The sequence below is a fragment of the Prunus dulcis genome, chromosome 6 (assembly GCF_902201215.1).
Source record: "Prunus dulcis chromosome 6, ALMONDv2, whole genome shotgun sequence".
Lineage (NCBI taxonomy): Eukaryota > Viridiplantae > Streptophyta > Magnoliopsida > Rosales > Rosaceae > Prunus > Prunus dulcis.
The window spans coordinates 20,536,773-20,561,243 of NC_047655.1; the positions used below are offsets into that span (position 1 = coordinate 20,536,773).

The 24,471-nt window shown below is 35.7% G+C and overlaps 1 protein-coding gene and 1 pseudogene across 3 annotated transcripts; both read left to right on the plus strand.

Annotated features, from left to right (window-relative positions):
- The first annotated feature begins 1,778 nt into the window (after nt 1–1,778).
- On the plus strand, nt 1,779–10,288 carry LOC117631529 (probable starch synthase 4, chloroplastic/amyloplastic). Of its 2 annotated transcripts, XM_034364749.1 has the most exons (19): nt 1,779–2,025; nt 2,118–2,142; nt 2,240–2,303; nt 2,421–2,555; nt 3,142–3,346; nt 3,683–3,817; nt 4,581–4,685; nt 5,190–5,288; nt 5,777–5,906; nt 6,663–6,713; nt 6,796–6,906; nt 7,553–7,662; nt 7,755–7,923; nt 8,468–8,554; nt 8,789–8,857; nt 9,243–9,356; nt 9,492–9,553; nt 9,666–9,762; nt 9,871–10,288. In XM_034364749.1, exons 1-19 carry the CDS (start codon nt 1,907–1,909, stop codon nt 9,988–9,990), a joined length of 2,007 nt encoding a protein of 668 aa, XP_034220640.1. In that variant the 5' UTR covers nt 1,779–1,906; the 3' UTR covers nt 9,991–10,288. The 2 variants fall into 2 exon arrangements, with proteins under 2 accessions (XP_034220640.1, XP_034220641.1); XM_034364750.1 differs by lacking the exon at nt 3,683–3,817.
- An 888-nt stretch (nt 10,289–11,176) lies between these two features.
- On the plus strand, nt 11,177–21,372 carry LOC117630119 (annotated as a pseudogene). The gene is made up of 19 exons (XR_004586197.1): nt 11,177–11,480; nt 11,677–11,808; nt 12,103–12,204; nt 12,312–12,416; nt 12,538–12,613; nt 12,752–12,826; nt 13,803–13,905; nt 14,010–14,075; nt 14,718–14,775; nt 15,388–15,485; nt 15,750–15,826; nt 16,279–16,392; nt 16,490–16,609; nt 16,793–16,921; nt 17,991–18,164; nt 20,090–20,267; nt 20,368–20,534; nt 20,687–20,769; nt 20,888–21,372. The product of XR_004586197.1 is annotated as a probable sphingolipid transporter spinster homolog 2 (transcript).
- The last annotated feature ends 3,099 nt before the right edge of the window (nt 21,373–24,471 follow it).

The following is a 24,471-nucleotide window of genomic DNA, read 5'->3' on the forward strand; positions in this document are numbered from 1 at the left end:
GTAGACCCCGGAATTTTTTCACAAAATTCGGCATGAATTTTTTTCCATATATGAAAAAATTTCATCTCATTGCCGGACACGAGACAATGACAAATTTGGAGCCAAGCCTCACACAAGGAAGCATCTTCCATGGTGCTCCAAGCCCCTCCAGTTTCGATAGAAGAAGCCATAAAAATATGAAATCAAAATACAAGGTGAAAAAGAGGAAAATGTTGAATAAAGAGTGAATAATAGTAGAAGTATAATGAAATGTATGAGGATTGGTGTTGAAAGTGAAGGGTATTGATAGGTATTTATAAGGAAAAAAAATCTGAATTTTTTAAAAAAATTTCTGAATTTTTTTCATATTTTTATTGCCCAAAAAAGGCTCAGCCGTAGGATTGGATTCGAATATGCTGATCGGAGGGCTGGGGGCTAGACACGTGGCAACTTCCCGTTGGAGCTGGCGTCGCGCTGACATCAGCTCGCGCTGGTTCAAATTTTTTTTACAGTTGGCGCGTGCAATGCACACGCCAACGGTAAAAAAAATTTGAACACGCTCGTTGACGTCAGCGCCGGCGGGCTGAACTCGCCTTCGGGCTGGCCCGAGTTGGTGGGTCCCACAAGCCCCCCGGGCTTGGGCTAGCCGCTGGAACGAATTTTTTTTCCCCCCTCGCCTCGGGCTCGGCTGGCCCGTTGGACTTGCTCTTACCCATTGCAATGGCAACTCAAGAACAACCACTATTTACATGAGATATGAGGAGAAGAATTGGTATGGATTTTGGTGTGGGAAGTAAAGAACATGGATAGGTATTTATAGAAAAAAATTTCTGAATTTTTTGGTAATTTTTTTAAATTTTTTGGTATTTAAATTGGCTACTGACGTCAGCTTGCCCAAAAAGCAGCCCTGCCTTGGGGCTTGCCTAGTTTCATGGCCCTACTTCTTGTCATGACAACTTTTCTTTTGTAGGGGTTGTTTTCAGAGCCTAGACCCCCTTTTGACAAAAGGAAATAAGTGGAAATGTTCTTAGAATTGCACATTCCCAAACTGTTCCGGTCAACTATGGTATAAACAAATTGCAAGCCAAATTAATGTATATGACTAAAATTGCCAAAATCAAAATGATATGCAAATAAATTGAAACAAACTGAAAAGAAACAAAGAATAAAGAACGCAAAATAAAAGCTTGTTTGATATATCTATATACATAAAGTAAATGGTAGGGAATGGTGAAACATTCAAAATACCAGAGAATACCATTGATTAATTCAAATATTAAGAATTGAAATTATTAATTAAATGAGAATAATATGATAAATTTGTATTTTTATATTAAAAAAATTAAAATTAAGAACAAAATCAAATAACATGTCATACTTTTATGGAACATAACTACTCATGTTATCTTTTCTTAATTCTAAAAATAAAAAAAAATAAAAAAAAAGCCAATTGGCAGCATGTGCCAAGGGGCTAGTATAAGAAAGCAAAAGGCAGGTGAAACATTCAAAATACCAAAAACTGTCATTGGTTAATTCAAATGTTAAGAATTGAAATTATTAATTAAATGAGGATAATATGGTAAATTTACATTTTTTATATTAAAAAAAATTAAAATTAAAAACAAAATCTGATAAGATGTTATACTTTTATGGAACATAATTACCCATGTTATCTTTTATTAATTTTAAAAATAAAACAAAAAAGAAAAAGAAAATCAATTGGCATGGGCTAGTATAAAAAGAAAAAAAAAAGATGAAAGCAAAAATAAAAGAAGCGTGCAGTTAGAGAGTCAGGTTGAGATAGCGGTAAGCAATACTTCAATATATTTTCTTCTCAATTTCAAAGCTAATGAAGTCAAAATTACAACATTACAAAAAGTTATCTTTCCTCAAATTCTCAAAACAAACGCTCCAAGAGGTTTGAAGAATGAAGGCGCTGTTGAGCAGTGTGATCATCCCTTGGCAACAACCCCACCCAAAACCTCGAATTCCGGTTGTTTGCTGCTCCACCATTAATGGGTCCTCATCCTCTTCCTCAGAGGCGAAGTGAGCTTTTTAATTTTTTGTGAGTTTGATTTTTCTACTTCGTTTGTCTCAATCACTTTGATCTAAATGACTCTAAACTACATCAATTTCAGCTTACAAAGCTCCCAGCCTCAGGAGGTAGGTACTACGAATTAGTGTTTTCAATGGTTGTGTTTAAAGTCCTTAGTTTTTGTGCTGCTGATGATTTTGTTGTCTGCATTACGCAAACTGCAAGTCATCCAATGCTGAGGAACCGAAACAGTCCGAAATTTGGCGACTCTTCAGAGAAGCTCAGAAGAGTAAGTCCAAAGTCCTCAATGCAATTCATCTAATTTGTGCTTTTTTATGTGTTTTCATTTCTAAATTTCTAATATAGTTTTGGGTTTTTTCTTTCATTCTTTGAAAATGACGTCCAGATATTCTACACTTGAACCAACATCGTCTTAAGGCGGTAGAAGATCTTAACAAAATCAACATAGAGAAACAACTGTTGGTTGATAGGATAGAGCAATTGGAGCTGGAAAAGCAGACTGCTGTTGCAAAGCCTCAAGGTACCTTGAGCCCTCATTCACTTGATTTATACCTCTTTCTTATTTGGAAGGCCCAAAATTATACTTTTGGTTCCTATCCTAGGCCTGATTTCACTTTAGTACCTGTAGTTGTAATTTTAACGAATTTGCCATCTTAATTTGGTAACCTTCGCATTATGTTCTAAATTTACATTTCTGTCATATTGGTTGATGGAAGATCCGAATTTTTGTTCTGATTTATCAAGGCAGAAAATTCAAATTGAGAAAAATGTGAAGTTGGGTCATGCTGAAGGTACATTTGCTTATTTGTTGAAAATCTTCATTAACCAATGTGACAGAATGTAAAGTTGGAACGCTTTTAAAAAATTAAAAATTGAAACTGGAATTATAAGAATCAATGTGTGATTGAGCATAAACTACAGAAACCAAAAGTGTAATTTGGGCAGGCTTATGTACCATTATGCAATGATATCTTCGTATTTTTACTTGAGTAGGAAACATACAAGGACAATGTTCTATGATCATATTCTTCGCAAAAGAAACAAGTCTAGAGTTCATGAAGGTTAAAGTTTAATAATGTCTTTTTTATTGATGTCCTGTAAACCAGATAGGCTATCAATGTTTTGGGAGCTACTTCTTCGGATAGACTCAATGGTCCTCATGGGAATGGTTACCATTGGGGAGGCATCTAATTTGAGAAGGCTGGTCATGGATCACAAAGTTAGCGTAGCTGAAGTATTTAATGACACCCTGCAGAAGAGTGATGCTGAGATTTTAGCAGAACTCCGGCACTTCTTGGAGAGAAACCAAAGGTAAAAGTGGTAACCAGATTTGACAAACGAATTTTCTTTTTTTTTTGGAACACATGTAAAATAATGTAACAAACTATGTTATTGTGTAAAAGTATGGCTTTACTGAATCATGTTATGTTATGCTTTTCTTTATCACTTCCTGATCAGGGTTTTCTGGATTAATTGGGAAATGCTCAGTTATGTATCTCTTCTAAAATCATGAATTGTACCACCTGTGTAATTATTACATCCACGCTTTTGTTGTCTTTCTCTTTGTTCTTTTTTGGCGCTCCTTTACCTTTTCCAAGTTTCCAACAAGGATGTTATTTTGTATTTATTCTTTTTTTCAAAATTCAGGAATGGATTTCACATTGTCCATGTATGCACGGAAATGGCACCACTGGTCTCCGTTGGATCTTTGGCTTCATATGTGACAGGTTTGTCTTGTGCACTACAAAGGAAGGGGCATTTGGTGGAGGTGATACTTCCAAAGTAATTATGGGACCTCCTTTGTAATTTTATTTATTTATTTTGCTCAGAGTGCTTACCAATGGAATTGATTGATCGGAGATCTAAATATCATTTGATATTTTAGAGAACGCTAGGACAAATATTGCTCCAATGAGTATGGGTGGTGGGTGGATGATCATAAGATGATAACTAGAAGAGAAGATTAACACTACGACTATAACCTTTCTAGTTAGCCCAGGAAACCTCCTAGGCTGCTCTTGCCTAGTTTCATTACCTACTGCATTTCTTATGACCTAAGGAGACAGAGGGAGCCAGGTGAGATATAGTAATGCTGATGGAAGAGATAGTTACACCCTGTATGTTCACTTAGGTCTGTTTCTGATGGGATCTGAAACTGTATACTTGTGGCACATTTCATTAGATTGTGAGGTCATGAAAATAGGTAATTTGTAGAATTGCAGAATATGACAAATGTGATTTTTTTTTTTTTTTTCCGTGAAATTATATTTTCATATTCTGCAATCATACAGACTCTGTAGGACTTTTGATGGTGCAGGACTTTTTTTCTTTTTTATCATTTTACTTGTTGAGCAAAGAAAGAAGGATCAAAATGTCTGGTTTCTATGAAAGAAAATTTGAAGAATGTCTTTTGGTAAACAAGAGAGCATCATTATATGATAGGAAGGACTTTATTTTGTATATGAGTTCCTATAATCTTTTTAATCAAACATTTCTGGCAAACTTGAAAATTTCTATCTCCTTGATGAATTTACCTTGTAATTAGGTATTCAAACTTGGAATTAGATGAAGTTCAAGGGCTACAGGAAATTGAGGCAGAGTGTTATTCATATTTTAATGGTCAGTTGCATGGCAACAGAATTTGGACTGGGTAAGCTTGAGTTGTTTCTTTGTATGCTACATTTATGTTTGCTTTTGCAAGTCCATTTTGGCAATTAAGAAATGATCTGGAAACTACATTTTGCAAGGTGCCTATGTGATAAGTCCCACATCATGCATTTGGCTAACCTGTTTGGCTTTTGAATTGAGTTCTAACATATGATGTCAGAGCTGACCAGGCTCATTAATACTTCCCATGAACTGGCCATGGTAGGGCTGATCATGAGCCTATCATGGCTAAGTTTTTGATTTTGTGATTGGACCCTCGCTTGGTGAGGATGGTAGGATGAAAGGTGGGTAATTATGATATACGAGTCCTACATTGATTGACTGGTACCGTGCACAGGTCTTGAATATCTGTGTGCGTGTGTATGTAGATCCAACGAACTCAGTTGTTAACTTCTGATTAGCTCTTTTATTGCATAAGGATCTGCGTTGTTATAGTCTATTTGTTGAAAATTCTGTATTTTTCTTACTTTATCTACTCGTTATACAGTGTTGTCTATGGTATTGGAGTTACTTTAATTCAACCACTATACTACTCATCCTTTTTCAACCGTGAGAGGGTATATGGCTATTCAGATGACTTTGAAAGGTCAGTAGAATTTTTTTCACTCATATTCTTTACCGCTGTGGTTTATCTTTGGGTTGTCTTTTGATGTCATACATGCCTTCTGGTTTTTAAAAGTTCAAAATTTGAGTATGAAACTTAGCTTGAAGTATGAACCACAGAGGTCAGATTAACGATTTCCTTATGTGGGGAGATTCTTAGAGGAGGAAACTTTATTTAAAGAACAGACTCATAAGACCAGCCTTTTCTTAAACTTCAAGTAATAAAGATATCTGAACTTAAAGTGGGTTATTTTGAACTGAAATGCTCATATAAAACTAAAATTGAGTACTGTAACTATGGCCTTTTTGAACCATCAAAGAACTTAAATTCACATGGGTACGTGACTCTCTTTATACAAGCAAAAGTCTAAATTTTTTGATTACATCTCAAAATTTAGGACATTAATTCTAATATGGTATCTAGCTTTGCCGTCACCAATTCTTCTATGATGGTATATTTGATGCATTCAGGTTTACCTATTTCTCCCGTGCTTCATTGGATTATATTGTAAAATCTGGAAAGCAACCTGATGTGATACATATCCACAACTGGGAGACTGCCATTATTGGGCCACTTTTCTGGGATATTATTGTTAAACAGGTACAGCTTTGGAACTGCCTTTTCTAAATATTTTTAAATTGGCATGCAGTAGTTCTGTTTTACTTCCAAACCTTTCAGTACCTTTCTGTTTCATTTCAAATAATAAAGTTATGAGTAATTAACTTATTTTGATGAGCTTTAATGCAACTTGGAATAATATATGTATATACAAATTTTACAATGTGTGTTTGTCTGTATAGCAGTGATCTAATAAGTAGCTAAGTGCACACAACCCATCATGTATCTCAGCCGTCCATATTTAATTCAAGGGTTGAGATGCTTTTACTTAACTAGTGACTTAGTTCAGCTACTTAATAATTATCGGACAAGGAAGCATCTTAACTCTATGGATATAAATTGTGGCCAAAGTCTCTGAGAGTGTGAATTTTGGAAAACATGTTGTGGTTGGAAAGATGGTATGAATCTAACAACTTGCTTACATAGTAACATATCTGTTCTGTATTGTACAACTGGCACCTTGCTTAAAGAAATTAGTAAAGGATGTAGAAAGGCAAGACTTTATTTGGACAACATGGAAGACCCGAACTAAATACCTTACATTTCCATAACACCACTGATGGCACCGGCTACTTTAGTTTTCCATCATATGGGACAGGCAATATGTTTAACACATATTGCATCTCTTTTTATTTCTCACCCACTTCTGGTTCTTGCAGGGAAGAGAAGAACATTTATTTATTTATTTTTGGTTTGAAACCATTTCCACTGTGTGATTGTTTTTGCTCATATATATAGGGACTTGAAGGTACAAGAGTTCTATTGACATGCCACGACCTCAATTCACAGGCAAGTAGCTGTATGTTTTCCCTTCTGACTTTACATACTCCCATGGATCCAATTTATTAAGCTCTGTGTTTTAATACTTCAGTGTCTTGAGCATCCGGAGAAACTAGCGTTATGTGGACTTGATCCTGCTAGACTTCACCGTCCTGATCGTTTGCAAGATACTACCAAGGCACATCTGGTTAATGTTTTGAAGGTATATACCATAGCCTATTCTCTCTTCTCTTGATAATGTTTTGTGATATGACAGGCCTAGACACAATGGAACTGAAGCATGATATATACAGTTGGATAGATATTTTTCAGTTGCAACATGTATAGTCTTGTGAAATTAAAGGCACTACTTTTCCTTAAATGGAATGTGTGAGATACACTTTCTGCATTTGACAATGCAACAATATGGGATTGAGAATTGTTTCCCTTCCCAAATTTGACTTGAAATAAGAATGCATTACCAGCTTTGATCTAGTGACATTATGAATGATCTATTGTTTAACAGACAACTGGATGGATATTGCCTTGGTTATGATGTGATTTATTTTGTACAATTGTGAAAAAAAGGCTAAGTTAATAAGTTCTTATTATTGTTGAACAGTTCACAACCCATGAGCTATAATTCTTTTGTGTTTGCTTTTGCATTGTATTCCCAGAAATTTCTGCTTCCATAGAAGCGTGGAGAAACCATTAAAAAAAAAAAGATTGACATGATGTACTGGTTTCACAACCCTGTTAATTTGTTATTCAATATTATTACCCGCACTTCAAAGACCCTTTATTGGAAGCTCTAGTTTCCTTTACATGTCCACCATACCCTCAAAGCTTTATGTTCTATAAATTTGCAGGGTGGAGTTGTTTACTCCAATAAAGTTGTCATTATGTCATCCATACGTTCAAAAGGCAGGGTTATTCATAGTCCGAGTCATGGGTTGGATCATACCTTAAACATTCACAAGTAAGTAGCTCAATCAAACATTCTTGCAGATTTTTCTTTTTGGGTTTCTTGTGCTGAAAGCATTTTTACCTTCTGTTTCAATTTGCTTGCAGAAACAAAGTGGTTATTGCTCCTTGTGGATTTGACAACTGCACTTGGGATCCGTCTACAGACAACTTTATTCCCCAACAGTATAGTGTGAAGGATATGAAAGGGAAAGCAGTCTGCAAAGCTGCATTGCAGCAGCACCTTGGGTTATCTGAGCATTCTTCTACTATTCTTGTATGTGCGCACCTGGGTTTATGAGCACTGAACACTTAGGTTTTTGGTAACTTGCACTTGGTGTGTTACGACGTTTCATTGCTTAGGTAACCAAGTTGTTATGTGGGTGAAAACAATGACAAAACCGGAATTCATAGATAAGATCTGTGCCCTTTTTCATCTTGTGTTCTTTAATGTTGATTGTTAATTGTTATGAAGGTTATATAATATTTGGATTTGGAAAAGTCATGTCCAGTAGTATTGGATGTCTTGTGAATCTATTTATTTGGGGAGGAGTAACTTATTTGAGAAATTGAATGTCTTCAGAGTTCCAATCGCATCATATTTGATTTGTAACCCAATTTTGGTTACGACTTACAAGTTAACCTTAATTTTCGAAATTAATCTAGGGTCTGGGACTGCTTTTTCTGGGAAGCCTTGTCTTCTTAATAACTTAACTTTATTTTCGTTTTATCTTTCTTTTACTTAATTGCTATGCATGGTTTTACACTTGCTTCCTGATTTTTAATGGAAAGGTCAACAAATTATGAAAAATGTTTAACAGGTCGGATGCATCTTCTCTGAAGTATCAGATGTTGATCTGGAGAACCTGAGGGCAGTATTTCGGAAAGCTAGGAGGATTGATGTGCAGGTAGTTACTTCCCCCCTTTTTTACTTTTCTCATCAGAAAAATGCATGGCTTAGTGGCTGGGACTTGCTAAATGCCCTTACCAGTGGATATGCCAAGGGTAATTTCAAAATGAATTGGAAAAGAAGTAATGGTTAAATGTGCGTGGTTGTGAGGGCTCTATAGCATCTGCTCTGTAAGTTTCTCGATCTTCCTGATTATTTCTCCTGGACGTGATTGTTAAGTGTCTTCCTACAGTTCATCATTAAGGGGATTAGCAAAATATCAAGTGTAAACAAGCTGGGATTGGTGCATGAACCACTGAAGGTACAGAATGCCTAGCCTCTTGTTAGTTGAGTTCCTTGACATTGTGTTAGTAGTCACATTTGTGGCAAAGCTTTATAGAATCTTGCTTTTGTGTTTTGATCTTTTCCGTCTTAAGACAAGTTTCAGCAGACCCCATTATGTTCAAGCCAAATGCAATTCATAGTTATAATTATGAGGCTCTTTTTTTTATATATAATTTTTATAAGTATAACCCATTAGGTTGTTATTTATCCAATGGGTAATCTTTCTAAAAAAATCTCTCTGGCAAAACAAAACGCAATTCGTAAGGGAAAAAAAGTGAGAGAACAAATTTTTTTATTTATCGTCATTCTCACATTATCTCAACCTATGCAATTTATCATATATGTTTTGTGTATGGGTGCAGGATAAAAATGTACGATTCATAGATGGACATGATGAAAAGCAATCACATTTGATATTCGCCGGATCTGATATTATCTTATGCCAATCTTTTCATGATCCTGTCCTCCAAGTTCCAGTTAGTTCTCTCCTTTTGTCTTGTTTCCCTGCTTGTTTTCTTTTTACTTTTAATTGTAATTCTTTATCATTTTCCTGGGAAGTGGTACAAGGAAGTAGTTTTCCTCGTCTGATGTTCATGTACTCATTTATGTAGCTAAAGGCTTTAAAGTATGGGGCCGCTCCAATTGCAGTAAACTCCAATGATGACGGGTTCAGGTAATGTTTCTTCTTCCACATGAGAACTATCGTTGGATATGCTTTTGCTTGTACCATTCTTTCAATTAAAGGATACTTAATATATGTCTCTGTTGGCGATATATTCTAACAGGAACTTTGTGGAACATGACTATGAGACCACTAACTTCTCACGTTTCATTAGCTCTACTTTTGGAAATATGTCTATAACCCAAGCCCTGGATGAAATTGTATGTAATTCTTTACAAGCTCATTAAATTTTCAGATTCTCTTCTCCACTTATAGGAAATTGCTAACAAGGTGCTAATGTTCTTTAAATCTGTTCTGTCTATGTGAAGAGAAACAACCCGTCGAAGTGGAAGAGAAAGATAATGGATGCCATGGAAATGGACTTCTCATGGGATGCTGAGTGCTTTGACATCCATGCTTCTGCTTATACAGCCATAAAGAATTTGTGAAGCTTTTGTAAAAGTGCATGTAAATATGTGTATGTTGAAGTGCACATGCGTATAGGATGTAGGTTGTAGAGATGTACAGTTTCTAAACCGAATAGGTATCTGCAAAAGTTCAGTTTCTGTATCTATTGATTTATTAAGATTACATGGATCTAACAATAGATACGTTATGTCAACCTTGTCATTAGTGTGGGGTGAAATGCTCTGTTATAAGAGTTAAAAGAAGCCACCACATTTTTTGTGTAATAAGCTAATTTTAGCACATAATAAGTTGAAAGAGGCGTGTTTTACATCTCTATAACCTCTAGTGCAGTTTAATAAATTAGTTTTATTTTCGTTACTGTTTACTAAATTAGTTAATGGGAACTGGTACTACTGCATCTGTCGACAGCTGTTTGGGCGAGTCTAGATTTCCTTTAAAAATTTTTTTTTTTTGTTGAAAACTTTCAAGTGTTGTTTATTTTTGGGAAATTGTAAGCAGTTTCTTTTCGAGTCAGTGGAACTAGTACTTGCTAATGGAAAGATCGATGGTAGGTATGAAAATTATAGGAAAATTAATTTTGTGTATGCGATTGAGACGAAAAAATTTCAGTGAACTTAAAGTAGTAAAGTGAAAATTACCTTAAATATATATCTTAGAAATACAAAAAAGAAAAACGAAGAAAGTGGTATATGTAGAGAAATTGTTGTGTGCATCTAACGCATCTCGTGAGATGATGATGTGGTGCATCAAATTCATCAGCATTATATGCTATTAATATTTGAACTTTAAACTCTACTCGTGTTATAATTTGAATAAAAATTAATATCTCACATTAGCATGTCAAGAACTATCCAAATAAATCTAATAAATTTTTTGTTTACGGTATGATACATGAATTTAAATTAATACACACTCTCACTTTTGTATAGATGAACTGTCATATCCATTTGTCCATTTTTTTTTTTTCAGTATTTTGTTCCATTTATATAAAACAACGGAAAATGGAAATTGTTATGCCATTAGTAATGTAGATCACTCGGGAAGTAACTTACAAGATCCTTTTGATATTCTTTTTGTTTTATGTTTTTGCCTGATTACATGTCTTTTGACTGGTAAATAAGAATTTTATTACTTTTCTTTATTCAATAATGGATGAAAATGTGTTTCATTCACAACGTTAAATAAAATAAATGGTAAAAGCAAAAGGGTAAAACGCACAGGAAAAAAGAAAATCCTCCTTGAGGAGAGGAGAGACAGAGAGAGGGGCCAGACGGGCAGAGGGTCTGGTCTTTTGCTTGCGTAACAATCAAGAATAATTAAGCTCTCTCTCTGTCCTTCTCCTCTCTGATGAGATCTTTCATGTCAGCATGGCGCAATCAGAACAACAACAACAACACCACAACCAACCACCTGCAAAGCCAACCCAATCGTCCAACCCTTTCAACCCACAGATGACGACGAGCCCAATCTCAGTCTCAGCTCCAAACCCATCATGGTTCTCCCCAAAAAGGTAAAAACTTTCCAACTCAATTTCCTTCAAAAGGCCATTTCAATTGAAATTTCTTGGGTTTTCTTCATTTTGTTGATCTGGGTAGGCACTTCGGCCTAAAAAATGCAATTCAGCTGGTAAAATTTTGAAATTTCATGCTGAGTTTAAATGTAACAACATGTTGCTCGTGGAACGTGATTGAATATTTTCTTTACAGGTTGCTCGTAATGCTCTGTACAATTAACATGATAAATTATGTCGATCGAGGAGCAATAGCGAGCAATGGTGTCAACGGTAGTATTGGGATTTGTGATGATAGCGGAATTTGCAGCGCGGGTAGCGGAATTCAGTAAGAATTTTAATGATTGTTTTATGATTTTTGGGGCCTTAATTGGTTTAATATTGATCGCATGCTACCGTGTATCTGGTGCCTATGGTGTGTGATATGCAATTGTATAGTATTTATTTATCAAGAAGCTAAATTCATTTATGATCGGTGTTTAAGACCCATGAAATTTTTAGGGTTCATGCTGGTAGTTATCTAATAGCATATGCTTTCACATTTATTGGCTGTAATTGACAGACAGTCACAATTCCTCACATTTATCGGCTGTGTTTGGCTTACGATAGTATTTTCTTACAGGGGAGATTTTAAATTGAGCAATTTTCAAGATGGTGTTCTTTCATCTGCATTTATGGTTGGTCTTCTTATGGCGTCACCCATCTTTGCGTCCTTGGCAAAGAGGTGAACACTTGCAGTAAAGCATGATTTACCAACTTGTTCATCACTTCAATTGTGATCATCTCTGCCCGATTTGATTTATAAGTTCATATGCATTGTTGCCTTTGCAGCCACAATCCTTTTAGGCTGATTGGAGTTGGATTATCTGTTTGGACATTTGCCACAGCTGGGTGTGGTAGTTCAATTGATTTTTGGACCATTGCAATATGTCGTATGTGAGTGTAACAATCTTTCTGGTATTCTCCACTTTTAGAATTTTGTCTTCATTCCATTGTCTTCATCATTATCATCTTCTGTACTAGATTGTGAGTTAATAATTGGGCTTTACCATTCTAGGCTGGTCGGAGTTGGTGAGGCATCTTTCATAAGTCTTGCAGCGCCGTTCATTGATGACCATGCTCCTGCACCTCAGGTTTGGCTTCCCTCCTGTTTATCCTCTCCATTATTTTTAATGCTCAGAAAATTTAATGTTTCCCAGGAAGGCAAAACTTAATATATCTTCTCGATTATTTTCATAATTATGCTGAATATTTGTTTATTGTGGGTCCAGAAAACAGCATGGCTTGCAATGTTTTACATGTGTATACCAACTGGAATTGCTGTGGGCTATGTTTATGGCGGATTTGTAAGTTTTTACATTTCGAAAGCTATTTTTTTTTTCCATCAAATATATAAAGTCTGTTGGTTGAGTTTTCATCAGTTTTTAGATACAGGTGCAATTTGCAAACATATTTTTTGAAAACCGATGTCAGTTTGTCAGTTTACCTTCATAGAAGCAATTTCATTTGCCTTTATAACCTTTTTGAAAGAGTGGACTGTTATGAATGTTGCTCAAGGGCGAGCATTCTTTGATCAAAAGCACTTGGTCCAATCACCTCACATAATAACGTTGGTTATCCATGACATCGATGATGAAATCAGTTTAATATGGTTTGTAATTATACGGATGGCTGTTCACACATCTAGAGGACTGCTGGCCTCTCCTTTACTTTCCTCCCAATGTACAAAACCAATGAAAAAATTCGAATAACTTATGTTGTTCCTTGCAAGAAATGCCATGCAATAATTTCTGCTCTTGAAGGTTCCCTTCACTCCTGAAATTTCCATGTATCCCTGTGTTTTAACTTAAGGTTTCTTTCCCTGTACTAAGATAATGGCTAGTTCACACTTCTGAGTGCCATGTAAAGGCAACTGATTTTCACTGCAATTTGTGAAATTGCAAAATGTGTTCTTGGCTATGGGCATGGAAAAGCGTTCAGTCTACCATACAAACCAAATATATTTTGTGGATGTTATCCTGCATGTTGTAGTTTCTGAATTTCTGTTCATATATAAACCTAATTTTATTTTTAATTTAGTAAGTATTATTTCAGAAATGGTCTTTTACCTGTGTATTTATTAGTGTTGTTGGTGCTTTTACAAATTTTAGTGCGACCATAATTTAGAAGCTAATACAGTGAGCTTATTTTGGTGTACTATAATTTTTTTATCAGTTATGGTAATTTTATTTCTCTATTGGTAGCATCCTAGTATGTTGTGGTGATTTTATATCATGGGAGATATCTCAGCGTAATGATATTTTGCTTTGGCTCAATGTTTAGGTGGGAGACAATTTCAGTTGGCGATATGCATTCTGGGGAGAGGCATTTTGTATGCTTCCATTTGCTGTCTTGGCTTTTGCGATGAATCCATTGCAGTTGAAAGGTGCAGTTTTTTGTCTGTTTTGTTGTCAATCTGTGATGCATCATCTGAGATAAAGAAGCTTATGTTCTCATTTTTTAAACCTTTAACGCAACTGGTAACTTTAGGTTTTGCTCCTGCTGAATCAAGAAAGTTTTTGGAACCTAATGAAACAACTAGTCCTTTAATTGAAGGTATTTCATGTTCTATTATTGTTCTGCAAAGTCGATTTACATTTTTGAAAAAGAAAATATTATACTGTTTATCTTTTAGGTCAAGAGTGGCCTTCATAGTGGGTCAAGAACAGCTACTGTGTTGTCATTTACTAGGAGTTTAGGGTGATTTATAAAGTTTACCTATATGGCCGTGTAGGATGCAAATCCCTTTGTAGGAAACTGCGCAATATCTATGCTATCTATTTGTGAGCAACAGAATCAGCTTCAATATTAATGTTGGATTTGTATAATCGGATACATTGTAGCTTTTCCTAAAATGCAACTGTATAAGACAGGAACTTTGGATGGATCTAAGATGGTTAATGTAATGACTATCAATGGTAGTACTGGGGCATTTCTGTTGTGGTACTGTTATACAGAAACTCAACTTAACAGTAAAACCTTGTGCCAGCTTTACAGAGTACAACCTCTTTTCTAATGTTCCCAATCCAAGGTTGCATAATTCTGTTTATACTTATGTGTAATGACATACTGTGAATTTTAGATTTTCATCCAGTGCTTGCTGATTCTTTGAAAATTTTCAAAATCTTATTGTTCTCCAACTCTGTATGTTTTTTAAAGAGTTTATTTTGTGAAATTCTGATAAGCTTCTAACCGCAGGTTCAGATGACTCAAACATAAATAGTTGCGTGATAGTTTCCTCTGATAAAGCTTCTAGGTAAGTTGTGATTGCATCCATCTTTTTCATGAGCTTTTTCCCCGGTTACCTGTTTATCTGCACTGTTCTTCCTAACTATGAGAAATATTAAATTCCCAATGGTTTTAAACAGAGAAACACGCACACAAGTTGTGTATGTAATAATAGTTTAATGGCCAAGAAGGGACTTACAACTTGGGTGTAAGTCACTTGATCTTACACCATCATTAACTATCATATGTTTTTCTATTATTAGCCCACCACAGAAGTGTTAACAATCTGTTCTATGTCAACTGGGAAAACTTGCTGAACATTACCAGTTGTACTTGCATTTTAAATGCCCTTGCAATTTCAGATATGGGCACATTAGGAAGATGCGACAATAGCATTGTTCTCTTTTTCCTTTTGGCTGATGTCGCTGGACCTTGCTTGGTTTGTTTGTAGTCTGCTGTTGTGTATTTTGTTAGCATTAGCCTCCTAATCAGCCCAAAATAAAAAATTTGAACTTTTCAAAATTTCAGCTTGACAGAATCAATATTGAGGTGGGGTTGGGAGGCAGGTGTAGTACACATCTAACATCCTGAAATGATTTTTCTAATATTGTTAGATTGTTCTTCCTTCTGTGTGTTTCAGGTCAAGCCCTGCATCCAAATCTTTGAACCAACTCTCAAGATTCTCAGAAGATATGAAAGAACTTTTGCATGATAAAGTTTATGTTGTTAATATTTTAGGTATTTCCTTAATCTCTATTTGTCTGTTCAAGGTTTTCAGATCTTTATCTGAATGTAAATAAATGAAATATCAATTCAATGAGCCTTATGTCTTATTGATCTTGATCATGTTTTCACATATCTATCTGTGTTATTTTTTGCAATCTTATTGCCTTACTAATTTAATTGGAGAAATTTCTCATGGAATGCTTACTATGGTTACTATTTATTATATATACAGGTTTTTTAAATAATTTTTTCATTCACAATATAATTGACTGGCAGGTTATGTGTCATACAACTTTGTCATTGGAGCCTACTCATACTGGGGGCCAAAGGCTGGTTATAGCATTTATCGTATGGTATGGCTCTTTGCTTATTCTTTTTTATTTTTTTATATATTATTTATTTGTAATGTTTCCCTTTTGTTTGGTCACACATTTACCTTTTCTTCAATGCAAGTCATCGTAATTTGTTAAAAGGAAACTGAAATTTTGACCTTCTGTATCAAGCATATTGTTATTTTGGTGATCTTTTGCTTAGGCCCATTGATAGTTAAGTTGTGTATTGCAGGATTAGAGAGTGAATAGAGGGAAGAATAAGTAGAAGAGAAAGGAAGATTAGAAATAGCTGAATAGGTTAGGCTTGTGTGATCAGCCCTTCACCTTAGCAATGCTTTTACTAGTTATATTATGATACAGATTATAATAACCATAGTCTAACATAAAGAAAATAATATTCTAAAAATGCCTGAATTAAAAAAAATATTCTTAACTACTCTGACAGTATTCTCATTCATTGGAACTTTTGACAGAGTAATCCAGATTTGTTGTTTGGTGGTATTACAATTGTTTGTGGAATTCTGGGGACGTTAGCTGGAGGGCTCATCCTTGACTCAGTGAATGCCACAATTAATAACGCTTTTAAGGTGAGTTCTGCTTGTGACCTGGGGGTACGACACCAAAATGCCTTCTTTAATAAGATTTATCAGAATGTACTGTTGAAACCCTTTGCTTCTTCCACAGCTTCTCTCTGGAGCAACAATTCTAGGTGCAATCTTTTGCTTCAGTGCCTTCTGTGTAAGGAGCTTGTATTTTTTTGTAGTTCTTTTCTCAATGGGGGAGCTACTTGTGTTTGCCACACAGGTAATCTTAAATTCTACAATTTGGGTTGAAAGTTGGTGGTTTCATTGCATGCTGTGCTTGCTAATTAATATAACATACTATTACAATTTGATATTACCTTTTTGGATACTTTTGCTGCTTAGTATGAAATCTGACTGATTAATTGATATATTCTTTGGCCTGTTAATCACTTTTCCTTGGCAGGCTCCGGTTAATTATGTGTCTCTGCGATGCGTGAAACCAAGTCTTAGGCCATTGTCTATGGCTGTCTCAACTGTTTCAATCCACATCTTTGGTGATGTTCCTTCCTCACCTCTTGCTGGAATCCTCCAGGTGTGCCTTAAAAGTTCTCTTCTGTATCATATTTTGAGGAAGTGGAGATTACTGCTAATATTTAGTTATATGATAATTTCTACTATACTGTTGGTATTTGGAAAAGCAGTTTCCAGACATTATACTGGCAGCAAGAGAATGACATTGGTTATCAATATAATAAAGAAGTTACTGTTGGGGTTTCTAACAAAATAGCTCATATGACATAAATGAATATTCCAATAAATTGGAATGAATGGGCAGAAAAGTGCTGCAACTTCATCGTGGTACGTGAATAGAAGTGTGGATGCTGAAAGTGAACTTTGTGATTCAGCTTGTGCATGCAAGAGCAAAATTATATTGATATCATATAGTTAATGATTTTTTTTAAATCAAAATATAGTAAATGAATTTATGAAGCTAAAGATGAGCAGATTCAGAAAACGGGGCTTGTTTCCTCACTTAGAGAAGAATATCTGTACCAATTTAAAATCACATAGTATGAATTAAATGAAGTTTCATGGAGAGGGGATGATAAAGTTAATTGGACCCCTTATTTGTTTTAACAAATGAGGGTGGAGGGTTTGTTGTGTCTAACTCTTTTGTTTCAACATTATCTTTTCTAGACTGAAAAGGAATGGAAGCTAATTATGTTGCAGGATCGCATGGTTTCTATCTTCAAACTTACCTCTTATTGTCACATGATAACAAGAATAACTACATCATCTAATTGGTTTTTGTCTACTGTCTAATACCATTCTTTTATGTTAGTTGTTATAAAGTTCACTTATGGTTCCTCCACTGTTTGGCCTTGGGGTGAATTTTCATATAGAGTCCTGTCGGTTTAGCATCCTTACCCTGTTCCTTTTTCCTATTTTGGATTTTGTCCTTTTCATATGCAGGACCATGTTAACAATTGGAGGGTAACAACTCTTGTTGTGACGTCTGTTCTGTTTTTTGCATCAGGAATATGGTTCATAGGTTAGTGAAGGACAATTAGTTATAATAACTTGTTCAAACTGGTATTATTATGTGAGCGAGAATCTTTCTAAACAGTGCTGAGGTTAATAAGCTTGTATTACATTTTCAGGGATCTTCATTAGCAATTCAGACAAATTTAATGAAGATGGTAAGGAAGAAGTCTCCACAGTTGATAGAGCCACAAAAAAGCCTTTGTTTGAAGAGAACACAATTGAGGGAGCCCAAGACTCCGATGAAGCATAAGTTTACTTTAGTGTATTCAAGTTGCTTTTGCATCTCGAAGGTAATGCCAATTTGATCCCCCTTTTTTTGCATGTTTTTTTTTTTTCACCATGTAAGGTGGTAAAATGTGTAATTAGTGTTCCTAGTTTTCCAAGAAAATCTTTTTGGTTGGTAAATTGTAGAGCTGGACAGTAATTGATCAGTTTGTGCAATTAACGTCCTGTCCCACTTCACTATGACTTTTTATAGCCCCAATGTCTGGAGGATGGTATGATGACAGAACCTCTGCAAAACAAACAAACCAAAATTCGTCTCTAGAACTTTCAAGGTGGGAGTTGTAATACTGTTTCTGCCTTTATGCCGTTTCCAAATTGAGCCCTCTGTGTCAAATTGTATGCCTGAAGTTATTATGTTACTCTTCTAAATCAAATTTCTGTCCACAGTTAGATTTGTTGGATTGCTAGTGAGTTGTGAGAAAAAGAAATGTACAGTGAAACTAAACAAGCGGGAGCATTACAGAGATTCAAATTCAGGATACATATGTTTATGTTGTTTGAGATGCACATTCCACTGTACAGTGTGTTCAACAATGATGTAAATATTTGCTGTTTTCTAGCATTTCAATAGAAAAACAGAAACATTGATGTTTATGAAAGATTGTCTTTCTTTCCTACCTTCCTCCTGTAACAAACAAGTGAGATGAACAAATTCCTAGGGCATCATTTATATGCAGCAGATTAGACTGCCTTGTAATCTTGTTCTATACATTTCAAATCCCATCTACCACATCTTCTGTGGCTCTCTGTATTTCAAATACAAAAACAAAGAAAGACGTACGCCACTCATGCATGACAACCTTTCTGTGGAACTTGAGTGCTCTATTTGTGCAAAGAAAGTAGTGACTTTTGCAGACGCATACACGCTTTTCTTTTAACAAGAGGGGTATCAATGCCCCTGTTTAGGACTGCTTATGTAGAAAATATTTATGGTCATAAATTTTTTTTTTTTTTTAGAAGTACGTCTATTAGAATTCAAGTATTTCATGAAAAGTCAATTGGAATGGCTCAAAATCACTTTTATGTTTTTCTATCAAATATTGTTATAAATGTTTTTAGGTATATAAAAAAAAAAAAGTGCTTTTAGTCATTTCAGAATCAAAACGACCCAAATTAAATAATTACCAGAGCATCGACCTTTCTAGACAGCTCTAGTTTTCTTCTTTGACTCTATCATGAAAACCAGGCCGACGCTTTCTTTTAGGATAAATGGAAATGGAAGTCATAGGTTCGGTTCATACACGTGTCATCGTATAAGACTTCAAATTCATTCAGAAACTGTTGAAAAAGCCAACTTGATAAGCATATTCTATTCAAAGAAACAGAGGAACTGAGGCTTCCACGGAGACACAGCTTTGGTTGGTTCAGCAATGGCGAGTGGCGTGGAGGAAGTTAGGAACAAGCAGGTGATATTGAAGGACTATGTGTCTGGCAATCCCAAAGAGTCAGACATGTACGTGACAACCAATTCCATAAAGCTCAAGGTTCCTCAAGGCTCAAAAGCAGTGGTGCTCAAGAACCTCTACTTGTCATGTGACCCTTATTTGAGGATCCGAATGGATAGAATTCAAGGCTCCAATGTTTTCACTTCCTTCACTCCTGGTTCTGTGAGCACTCTCTCTCTCTCTCTCTCTCTCTCTCTCTCTCTTTCGGCTTTCTTGATTTTCTGTTCGGTTCCCTAGAAAAGTAGGGAGTATCCATGAAGTTTTTATTCCCTGATTCTAGTTCATGTAATCATAGTACTCAGAATAGAACATTGCAATATTTTAAAGGGTTCAAATTCAATCAACTTATCTCGCTCAAGTACTTGACAAGAACTAAACTCATTAAATGCAAAATTCGGAAATAAATAATTACTTTTTTTTTTCTTTTTTTTTTTCCTTCCAAAAGACAACTTTTTGCAGTATTAATTTGACTGGTGATCCTGCAGCCACTAAGCGGGTTTGGAGTGGCTAAAGTTTTGGATTCTGGGCACCCAGAATTTAAGGAAGGTGACTTGGTTTGGGGAACAACAGGATGGGAAGAGTATAGTCTCATCACAGAACCAGAACAGTTCTTTAAAATCCACCACACTGATGTGCCCCTGTCCTAGTACACTGGCCTTCTTGGTATGTTTGCTGTTGCTCATTTCATGAAACTATGAGTCATAAGTTTGAACAATCAATATATTCTTTTCTTTAGTTGTAATCATTTTGTTTTTGAAATTAGGTATGCCGGGTATGACTGCCTTTGCCGGCTTTCATGAAGTCTGTTCGCCTAAGAAAGGAGATCGCGTGTTCATTTCTGCAGCAGCTGGTGCAGTTGGCCAGCTTGTTGGGCAATTTGCAAAGTTGATGGGGTGTTATGTTGTTGGAAGTGTTGGAAGTAAAGAGAAGGTGAGTTAGCATTATCATTTAGAAAAGAATAATAATAATAATAATGTAAGCATTAAAGCATAGAGAGGACCAAATTTTGTACAAGTCTTGCTGTAAGCAAAAAAGGTCGAAGTGCATATATATATATATACAGTTTCCCTTTATGTTTTCAGGTCGATCTACTAAAGAACAAGCTAGGGTTTGATGAGGCTTTTAATTATAAAGAAGAGCAAGACCTTGATGCTGCTTTGAAAAGGTCAGTTATATAACTATATATGTATATATATTGATCTATGTTGGATTTGGAAGAAGTTTACAATACATATCAGAAATTGAATAGACAAAATCATCAATCAAAATATTGTCACATGCAGGCATTTCCCTGAAGGCATTGACATTTATTTCGAGAATGTTGGAGGAAAAATGCTGGATGCTGTGCTTCTTAACATGAGACCTCATGGTCAAATTTCTGTGTGTGGATTGATCTCACATTACAATCTCAACCAGCCACAAGGCTTTAGCAATCTTCTCTCTCTAATCTACAATCGGATCCGTATGGAAGGCTTTGTCGTTTTCGATTATTTCCATCTGTATCCCAATTTCTTGGACATGGTCATACCATACATCAGAGAAGGAAAGATAGTATATCTGGAAGACATAAGTCAAGGCCTTGGGAGTGCTCCAGCAGCTCTTGTGGGACTTTTTAGTGGCAGAAATGTTGGAAAACAAGTAGTTTTGGTTTCCAATGAATGATTGGCCCTCTTGTATATATTACTTCTTTAGCCATGCTTTTCATTGGAGAACCTGATGTAACTGCATTTTGATGATTCACTATTAAATTGTGCTTATATATATATATTTTTTTTCTCCTTTTGGGTCTGTAAATAAAAACTCATATTTATAAGTGACAAACATCCTCTGTGCAGGATATCCCGTTATTAATTAAAGCCCAAATTGTCGATGTGCACATTGATATTGCCAAAAATTTATCGAAAACGTCTGTGCGCGTTGATGTGCAGGATATCCCGTCTTTAATTAAAGGCCAGACTGCCGATATTGATATTGGCAAAAAATAATCGGAAACACGTCGACAACAGTAAGGTATCGACAAATTATCAATATGCACATCGACAGAATTTAGAGCAAGATCAAGGGGACGAGAAGGGCACAAGCATTTTGGGGACATAGGATCTAGGTTCCTTCATAAGTATATGGATAGAAAATATGTGGAAATCAACACCATGGGTTATTAATGCTCGAACGAGCGCTCATCCTGCTCTGGTTGCGACTCACGGATGCTCGTGATATTCCAACATGCTGGTCAGCACTTTCTTGTCCTCCTTCCTGCCTGTTGGTCATTGCTTGATCTCTTCAGGATCTTTCGAGCTGCCTGCCGATGCGCTCACCCATCTTTCTTTCTTTACCATTGGACCTTGATCCAAAGTCTCGAACCAAGTTGATATGCCTAAGTAGCCGATCAACCAAATTTCTTTGATCCTCGACTCTCCTAGTCAACTCGTCAACCTTGCGATTGAGGTTTGCTTGGCTATTTGGGCATGCATGAGAGAATTGTGTGGAGCCAAGTTGATGACGACCTATGGCTTCTTCGGAAGCCCGAATAGGTGCGACATTTAAGGGTTGTAGCGGCAAAGGTGGGTGTGGCAACACCTACTCCAAGACCCGTCCAAGCTAGGTAGCGGCTGCGGCAAGAGAATTGCTAGTCTCGGTGGTGGTACCGTGGGAACTTGGTGCCGCGATGGAGTTTGTGATCTCTGTCTTGCTCCTCGTGCTGATACTTTTCACCATGGTTGTTTTGAATGCTTCAAATGGATTTGATAAATGAAAAGGAAACGGATCTCCTTATCGAAAATTGTGAGAGCTTTGCTTTAAGTATATTTCGAGGCTCTCAACGAGACCACCAAAATGTTTTTGGGGTTTTGGTAGATACCCAAAGCCTTGCATCCGAAACTTTGATTTTTCTGGTTGTTGTTTATTTCATGTCGTGAAAAGAGAAGAGAGCCATAAGTTCCTCAACTAGTTTTTAGAAAAAAAAAAAAAAAAAGACAGGTTCACGGGGAATAGCCATTGGGTGGAGAAATTATAAAGAGCTACCGTACTTCTACGTGAGATAGTGATACTCTCATTCAAAATATGTCATATGTAATTTTTTTAAATAAATTAATTATTCTTTGTTACAACTGGACTTAATTTTTATAAATTAGAAAAATAAAAAAGAAAGGAGAATATCCCAGCAATTCTACCCGCACGCCACCCCTCTGTCGTCTTCTTCCGACTGCCATCAACAGTCATTAGTCACACAAGTAAGAGAGCCAAATCCCCATAGCCTAATAAATTGTTGCAACCAGGAAATTTCGTCATCATTTTCAATGAATCTTAATATCTGATGGAGATATTAGATCCAATAACAATCAACCCTTTCCATATCAATTTCATGCTAGTCAACTTGTAGCCTGTTTGTTATAGACCCACCTCCCATCTACATCTGCTAGTGAGACCTTCATCAATGATAAAATATACATGGATCTTGGGGTAGTCACCAAAAGGTTGAGAAAATTGCAGAACAGAGAGAGAGAGAGAGAGAGAGAGAGAGAGAGATAAAAGAGAGGGAGGGGGCATCGACCAGAGCGGCGGTGTGGGGTAGGCTTGTTGGGGTGGGCTGTGGCTATTTTTTTTCTTCTTTCCATTGTTTATTTTCTTAATTTTATTTTAAAGGGTAAAAATTAGGTGTCCAGTTGTGAAATAAAGTTTGAGTTGTTAAAATAAAAAAAAAGACAGATGGCATATTTTGAATGGGAGTATCACTAGCTGACGTGTAATACGGTACTACTCTATAATTTCTCCATTGGGTGGCTTGAGGAAATTTTTAGTCATAAGGAAAAGGATTTCCTTGTTGAAATTTCAAGAGCTTCGTTTTAAGTATATTTGGAATCTCTCAATGAAAGCAAAAACATGTTTGTGCAAATTTCCTCCGGGAAGAATGTTCGCGGATGAATCTTCTCTTTGTAACCTATTCTTTTCCATTTAAGGAGGGAATAATTCTCCTTAAAGAGAATTATTCATTTCTTAAATAATTTGATTGAGGGAATTTATGGAATTTATTCCCTCAACTTAAATAGGTAACTTCCCTATTAAATATATTATTAAACTTGATTTCAGAGAGAGAGAGAGTAATTTTTGGGATTTTTCCGAGTGAAGAAGAGTTATCTTATTTGTGTCCTCCATTTATTTTCCTTTCTCATAACATTCATTTTAAAATGACGGGTCTTGATTAATTGGATTGAGGGAATTTATGGAAGGAAATAAATAGATTGAGGGAAGTTATGGAAGGAAATAAGTAGATTGAGGGAATTTATGGAATTTATTCCCTCAACCTAAATAGGTAACTCTCATATTAAATATATTATTAAATCAGAATCTTGATTTGAATAATATATTCTTAGGGTTTGCACCTTTTCCATGTGGCGCCTCCTGATTGGTTGTCAAATTTATTTGCTCCCATAGTTGGCCTTTGAAATTAGATTGCATATACTTCATTGGGGTTAGTTTTATCATTTGCATAATTTTTTTTCCAATGAAATCATCAATTTTTGGACAAACAATCAAACGAAAAGGGGTTTGTGAAAACAAACTCAAATATCATGAGGTGTTCGTGTAATTTTTGAGACTTGAGGGGGTTTTGTGAAAACACAAGAAACCTCAGGGGGTGTTAGTGTAAATATTGCTGAAGTGTGAGAGAAATTATTGAGGTTGATATTTTATGATATTATCGATACTTATACGATATGAGTATGGATATATTCCAAATATTCTATACCTAAAAAAAAAATAATAACATCAATATTTCTTCGATATTATTGATATTTTATTCCTTCCACATAATTATAAATTGACCAAACTCCAGATCCATAACCCAAAAAAAAGAAGAAAGAGAAGTTCA

Coding starts and splice junctions, on each gene's coding strand:
- LOC117631529 (XM_034364749.1), top strand. CDS start 1,907: ATGAAGGCGCTGTTGAGCAGTGTGATCATCCCTTGGCAACAACCCCAC. Junction 3,347..3,682: donor TTCTTGGAGAGAAACCAAAG/GTAAAAGTGGTA, acceptor TTCAAAATTCAG/GAATGGATTTCACATTGTCC. Junction 9,554..9,665: donor TCCAATGATGACGGGTTCAG/GTAATGTTTCTT, acceptor ATATTCTAACAG/GAACTTTGTGGAACATGACT.